Source organism: Egretta garzetta, unplaced genomic scaffold, assembly GCF_000687185.1.
Source record: "Egretta garzetta isolate BGI_Z169 unplaced genomic scaffold, ASM68718v1 scaffold197, whole genome shotgun sequence".
NCBI lineage: Eukaryota > Metazoa > Chordata > Aves > Pelecaniformes > Ardeidae > Egretta > Egretta garzetta.
Window position 1 is genome coordinate 1,754,900 of NW_009260274.1, and position 7,519 is coordinate 1,762,418.

The 7,519-nt window shown below is 44.9% G+C and overlaps 1 protein-coding gene across 2 annotated transcripts in view; it reads right to left on the reverse strand.

The window, feature by feature from the left end:
• Positions 1–3,298: 3,298 nt before the first annotated feature.
• Positions 3,299–7,519, reverse strand: part of NXPH2 (neurexophilin 2) — a 6,026-nt gene continuing 1,805 nt past the window's right edge. The window contains exons 2-3 of one of the 2 annotated variants that reach the window (XM_035897893.1): positions 5,457–6,207; positions 3,299–3,315 (exon numbers count right to left, since the gene is read on the reverse strand). In XM_035897893.1, the coding sequence (XP_035753786.1) occupies positions 5,464–6,207 (744 nt within the window). In that variant the 3' untranslated portion in view covers positions 3,299–3,315; positions 5,457–5,463. Of the gene's footprint in view, positions 3,316–3,543; positions 6,208–7,519 lie in introns of those variants that run through there. The other variant, XM_035897892.1, reaches the window with a different exon arrangement.

Below are 7,519 nucleotides of genomic sequence, written 5' to 3' on the forward strand. Positions count from 1 at the left end.
GGCCTCTCGCCGCCTGCCGGCTCACTCCTTCCCACGCCGCTCCACTCCGTGCGGTTGAGGAAGGCAGCCGAGCCTTTTGACTCCAGCAGAGAGAGGCTCATCATCTCTGCACCCTCGCTATAACTGAGCTTCCCACCTCTGGGTGAGGAATTACGGATGTGCGTTTCTCGTAAGATGAAGGAAATATATTAAAAAAATCCCCAAATTAGTGGATTTTTTTTTTTTTCCTCTGTTCTAACTTTAGGACAAAAGCAGAAAGCAGTGCAAGAAATACTGGCTGACCTGCTTGGCTGTTTGATTACTGTTGAACAGGAAGGCGCTGATATTTCTTTTGGAGTCCTGTTTTAGAGTCCTACCAATATTCATGTAGGTAGAATTTGGTTTTTTCTATCCCCGATTAAACTGTTTTCCCATGAACATAATTGCTTTTTAATTGGGCTGCAGCTGGTGCTGGATTTATGCTGAGTTGGGGACTGAATTAGTCTCTGGAAAAGCATTTTTTTGTGATTTTTTTTTTTTTTTTTTTCCCTTTCCTCCCCCCCCCCATCCTTCAAACTGTAGCCTAGCTGCCTGTCTACTGACAGCTGGAGGCTGGCTCCTGACCGAAAACCCACAGGTATTTTGGGCAGGAGAGCTGCGTGCCCTGGTCGGTCGCAGCAGTCTTGGCAGGAAGATGCTGCTGTGCCGTGCTGCCGGTGGCCTCCAGCGGCCTCCGTGCTGTTTCCCTTACTTCCAAATGCAGATCCAAACAGATTTTGCTGGCCTGTGCTTAGCGACCCCCAGGGGAGGTGTGGTGTGACTGAAGCGGGGCGTTTCACCACAATTCAGCTCTTCCTCCGTAAAACCAGTCCCTCGCATCCCGCTTCCGTGGAGCTGGCGCGCTCCTCGCCCGTGCAGCGAGCTGGGGTTCAGCTTCGGTCCTTAACCCCAGAGACCCGAATCCACTTGGGGGGGGGTGTGTGTGTGTGATATAAATTTGCAATTTTTGGTTTTTGTAAACCTGTTGAGGGGGTTACACTATCCCCTCGGGTTTTGCCTAGCACAGTACAGGCGATATCCTCGGTCCAGTCCATCGCCATTCCGTGAGAAACGTCATTTTCTTTGCTAGTTTTAAAACGAAGAAGGAAGCCGCTCCTGGCCGGATGTGCGCAAGAAGTGTTCGCAAGAGACCGAGGTGGGAATGGCAAAGTCTGGTTTTTCAAATGAGACACCCTACAGCTGAAAACCTACTTGACTGATGTGTATTTCATTGAGCTACTTGGTGTATGCGCCTTGTTATTGTCTTTTCAGCTGTGCATATTTGAATAGGGACAGCGGTAATGATGAATCATTATTATACTATAAATAAAACATTATCCAGATTATGCTGGTCAACAGAGCATAAAACAAATAGTAAATTCTAATGTCCTTGAATTACAATTAAAAAAAAAAAAAGGCAGCACAGGATGCTGATTTGCACTGCACACCTTTGCCTGGTTGCTATGAGAGTTCTTCCAGTTGCATCACGATTATTTATTCAGGGGTTTGCTCTTTTAGCCCTGCCTAGTGAATTCTCCCTAAAAAGAAAAGGTAGCAAGCCCAGGGAGCTCACAGCAAACACCACTCGGCTTTTTGCTTTTTTTCTGTCTTGCTCACTGCCGTAGGACGGCGTAGCCTCTCCATGCAAGAGCTGGGGCATTGGCGGCATCGCTGGGCAGACGAGGTGCTTAGGGCCAGGGTTTAGTGGTGGGACGGCAGGGTTAGGGGAACGGTTGGGCTTGATGATCTTAAAGGGCTTTTCCAACCTCAACGATTCTATGATTTTATTACCAGCGCTGCCAGGAGTGAGCAGCTGGGGCAGGATCCAACCACCGGCCAGGGTTACCAGGAGGTGAAGAGGCTGAGGATCCAAAGGATGAAATTCTTGAGGGGAAAAAGAAAACCCAAACCAAGTTACTTCCCTGTTAAAGTTGAAATGAATAAAAAAAAAACAAACAAAAAAACCCTCAAACGCACGTGGTTCCTGCAGCACTGTACGGTGGGCTGGCTAAAGACAAAAAGCTGATGCTTCTGTGTGTATCACGAATTAGCTTTTTCCTGGGATTTTTATATGTGTGTCCACGGGATGGGGACAACAACAGGAACTGTGTGTAGTAAGGAGTTTAAACACATACTTGCACTGATATAAACGCGTGCAGAATGATAGTAGTGCTGAGGTGCGGATTAAATTCAAGTATATGTATGGAAAACTTTCAGATTAACTTGCTGCAGTCATAAATCATTATTGCCTGCTTGGTATTTAATCTTCCAAATTTTTATTTTATTTTAAAATCCTTTGAATAAGAGTTATGAAAAGAACAACCACTGACACGTGAAACTTGCCTAAAATAGCCAGCTGTTATACAGGGAAATGTTTTTTTTAAATATGGCCGGCTCTGTGGGAAATTAAATCAAAATTAGTTCTGCTTTACAAGGGCAGCGTGAAATTTGACCTAATGAAGTCCATCGCCTCCCTTGGTGCTCTGGATTGTATTCTGCTTTACCTTGCTGGGTGTAAATAATTTCTTCTTAATCGGACTTTGACCGCAGTGAGATTGTAAGCGCTTCTTTGCAGTCACTTTCTCACAATTGATCTGAAAAAAGCGTAATGCTTTTAAGTTGATTTTTAAAGTATGGTGGTTGGCAAAGACGTGGGGGTGAATCCCCTGGTGCGACGGGTTGTGGTGCCAAGGCTGCCGCCTTGTGCCCGGGCTCGGTGGGAGGGCGGCGGTGCGAGCTTCTCCCATCGCCCAGCGTCGAGGCATCAGAACACGGCTCAGATGCTGCTGCGGAGGCTTCGCTTCGCCCTGGGAAAACGGTTGGGCTAGGTTAAAGCAAAGGCTGAGTCTCCAAAGGCAGCCTCTCCCGGGTGCGCAGGCCCTCCGTGCCGCTGCCTTCGCCTTTCAGCGAACTTTGCCTTGCGCTGAACGGTTCATCTTCGGAGCCCAGCGGGTTTGGTGAGGGTCGCTCCTCTGTCGTTAGAGGGTCTGGGGGCAGGAAAGCTCCTGGGGGGCACTTAGGGGCGAGAGCTCCTCCCGCTTCCATGAGGAACTCCGAGCAAGGGCTGAATCGGCAGCGGGCTGCCACATCTCCCGGCACGTTCCAGCCAGGGAGGAGCTGACGTATGTTCTCTAATTTAGGCTAAGCCCTTTACTTTTACTGTACCTCGCACAATTATTAAACAGTTCACGATTGCCTTCGTCAAACCACGCACTTCACATCTCAAATATCATGAAATGCTGTTGACCCCAGCCTGCCGAGCAGCGCAGTTCACTGCAGCGCACACTTAGATATCTCCTAGGAAAAAAAGAAATAAATTCCAGCTGAGGAAAAATGTTCAGTGATCTGTTGCTGTGCCTCAGTTTTGTATATATAAAGACAAAAAAAAAACCATAATAAAAAATCAAATATGCCATAAGCAAGTGCCAGATTTAGCAAACTCTCTTTATTTACATACAAATACATGTACACATATATTCTGTATATGTACACATCTTTAAGTGTATATACATACATGATTTCCACATACTCTACAATAAATAGCATGTAGGGTTTTCTTTTAATTGCCTACAGTGCTGAGTAAAAATAACATGGCAATAAAATCATGGCTTACAGCTAAGTTACAAAAGCACCAACCACCAAACTCCTAGCAATAAATCCAAGCTTATGTACAGCCAGAACGAGGACACGCTATACAGAATACAAAGTAGACCATCTTGTAGGAATCAACAGTAATAGACAAACTAAAAAAACATCATTTAGACCAGGAGAGACTCTGTATGAAATAAGCCAAAGGAAAACATTTAGATTATTGATCAAACTAAACCACACATTTAAATTTGTCAGCTAAAGAGAAAAACAAATTAGCCAGTTACTTGTAGTATATTTTTAACAGAGTAATTTTTTTGGATGAGACTTCACCAAGGAAATCAGGATTAATCTCACGAGCGAGTCTTTCTGAGCTGCCACAGCCATTTGGCTGGGCGCGCACCACTGGAACAGAGCACGGTCATGGTACCTTGCTTAGGCTGTGGGTAACTTCTTGGACCCTGCGTGTAAGTTGGGTTGTAGGCAATAAAAAGCGCTCCCTCAGCCAGCTGCTTCCACGGGACCTGTGACGTGGAGCCCTCGGGAAGGACTACGGCAGCAAACGGGCAGCAGCAAAATCGACACCCAGCGAGCACGCGGGGGGTTGATGCCTGAAGCTGCATCGCCAGAGCCCGCGGGGAAACCACAGCCGGACCCTCCGCTCCTGCAGCTACCCACGGCGTAGGAGGGATGCTATTCCGCACCTGGGGAAAGCCTGGCTGGCTGAATAGTTTGAATATTGGTAGCAATTGCTTGAAATCTGCTTTATGAGGGGAAGATGCACAGATTTTTGTTCTCGTCTTTATTTGTCATTGCTTATGCTTTGAATTAAGGTATGCAATGCAATGCTAAGGACGACAAGTGGGTGCCGTCAAGCAGAAAGCTCGTGGCGTTCAGGTATCGTCTTTGTGCTGCCATGTGTTTTCCTTGCTGCAGTACAGTGCTAAGAGGGTTAGATAGCAAGATAACCACTTCTGTTCAGCGGAAGCCAGCCCCTCTTACCAGACTTAAACAGAGATTATCTTTTTCCAAGGTACGTATATTTTCTATCACTGTAAAACTAGTATGGGCATATAGGTAAACATTTGAGAAGAATCAAAACCAGTGGTGACCATGGAAGGAAGAAATGTACACCAAACCTGCACACCTGGTGGGTCTAATAAACTAAAGCTCATCAATGTCTAATTACATCATTGCATATCCATGGGTAAGACGTCTGAAGGAAGAACTACTCACTCTTCACTTCAATGAATACATACGACGACTACAACTCATAGAAATACGGACTCCTTTCCTTTTTTTTTTTGTCTTGTCCTATAAATAGCATTTTCTCTTAGTGTTTGGTCTTGATTCCTTGAGCCCTGTGTGTGTAACGTTCTTTATGAAATTAGTGGGAGAGCTTTTTATTTGGATTTTATATATTTTTGTATATTTTGCTGGGAGTCTGCTTCATCGTTTGTTCTTTATATCGTCATCTTCTAAAGTTCCCAATGAGAAATAGGGTCCTGCTAAGTGCTGCCCAATTCAAGTAAAAGACAACCTCTCTGCCACAGAATCTAGTTTAAAAAAACCTGGTTTTCAAAATTTATGTTCACGACAGACGTAATTTTGTTTGATTTTTGCCACGTGTCTGCCTGGTAGTTCCCTTATTAACGATGAGAGCGCTAAAATGCAGAGGTCTCAAATGAAAATGATTGTTACATAAATAGTTTGATTATTTACGATACAGCACAAACACAGCTACAGTTTTTTAAAGACTTTTTAACCTGATAGGAAAACATATTCTTCTCCAAAAGGTTAATGGAAATGCTTATTTTTATGACTGATGCTGTATCTCTACAGTTACCCACGATTGTATCAGCCAGAGGACAAGTAGGGAGTCTCGCTATGGTAGTTGTAATCAGGACAGACCTTTTGCACCAGTTTGTAATCTACACTGTAAAAAGCAATGTAAATGCAGATAACTTTAAATGGCTTGGAACACAACCAGGAGACATGGCTTTGAGTCTGCTCTTGGTAGCAGATCTTTGAAGGGTCGAAATTGCACAAGGCAGTTTTTTTAGCGCGGTCTGTTTTTTCGTACTCAATTCGGCAATTGAAGGACTTGGATTCCTTGGTCTCCAGTGTTGACTGCGGAGATGATTCAAACTCAACCACCTTGGAAGGTGGCACCAGGCTCACAGAAACATTTCCCAGACCTGTGGAGTTGTGTCGGAAATAAACACTGAAGGTCCCATTGCCATGATCGACGATTTTCCCTGTGATCAGGAGGTTCAGCTTAACAGTTTTGATGTTAGAGTGGAAGTCGCCCCATCCAAACATTTTCTTGAATTTCCCAGTTTTTACTATCGGTCTGCGTTTAGTTCGTGCGAGAGATTCCTGAACCTCCGTGATGTTGGACAACCAATCCCAAAAGTTTTCTATGCTGTCCGAGTAGGACACCTGGCCGTGTTTCAGTACTGGCGATGGCTTAACAAACAGGCGTAAAGGATTGATGATCCTGGAATGGACCACGTTGTCGACCAGTGTCTCTGCAGCATCCTTGTCTTCCCAGTCCAGCACCTCCGTGGCTCGTACGACTGTATTAACGTCACAAAATACCTGTTTCAAAATAGAGAGAAAGAATTGTACAAAGTGTGAAAATAAAACTGTCAATATCCAAAAGAAGCTGTTACTATTTATTTTTACACGAATAGTCCGAACCAGCCCAGTCACATGGGCTACTGTAATGAGTAATTTCTGCTACCCCATGTAAAGCTCAAGGATCTTCCTCAAAACCGCTTTCAGAAGATGCAAAAAGCTCAATGGGAGCCATCCACTGGGATGAACGGATAAATCTCTGGACAGGTTGAAGACTGGGGACAGACACCCTTTGCCTGCAGATTTGTTGGCTAAAAACATGGTGAAGGATGCTGGAAAACCCGAAGAGCGAAGTGGCATATCTGCTAAAAGATGGAGTGAAATAGAAAAGCAGAATTTTCTGTTTCCCTTTCTTTCTTCTCCCCACTTAACCTCCCAACTCCTTTAAGCGTAAAGTCCTCTCTTTACTCAGCTGCTTCTGGTGGGGTAATTGCATACTAAAATGTTTATTATACATTTGTCTTTCCTAGTGTTGCCTCTTCCGTTTTTCCAGACTTAGCGTGCCCATTTTTGTGCTCTTAATTTCAGACAGACCGCAAAAATAACCCTATTTCTGGTGTGTTGGTTTCAGGTTTGAGGATGCCTGTATCTAGCAAGGCCTTAACCTTCACGAAGTGCTGAGCAATCCCAGCCATAAAGCACATCTCATCGTTTTTCAGAAGCGTGGCTAGGCCAAGCCAAGTCTAATGCACAATTGTCTGCAACTAGAAAGCAAATAACTACTTCTGGCAGTGACGGAACGGTGTTAGATTTCAGAGTCAAACACGCGGGGTCTCTGTAAATAGCAGATTTCCAATTTAATGTAGAGGTACATTGCCCATGTATGTTCTTTCTGGACTTGCAGAACTTGAGCGTACGCTCAAGAGGTCAAAAGTAGGGTCTGTGTTTCAACAGGCTGGAAACAATCGTCTAACTTTTTAGGTCTTTTAAAGCTTGAATGCAAGTTTTAGAGGATGTGTTTTCAGGGTTCGTTCTCTTCAGGACCGTCTTATACCATCACCCTAACACACAAAGCAAAACTTTTTCAGCTACAATTATTCTTACAAAATGTGTGAACAGAAAGACAAGGCCCTTAAAAAGGAAGGAAGGAAGAGGAAGGTTGTACTGTCCTCATCCCCAAACTGCTGCTGCTGCCTCCTCCTGGCAAAACGCTGCTCTCGCCTCATCACCCATCTTCCAGTGCCAGGACCGGGATGGTGGGCTCCCAGTATTACTACCCCACGGGATGGGGTTTTCACTGTCCAGCAGGCAACCACAGCAAGACTGGGGGGGG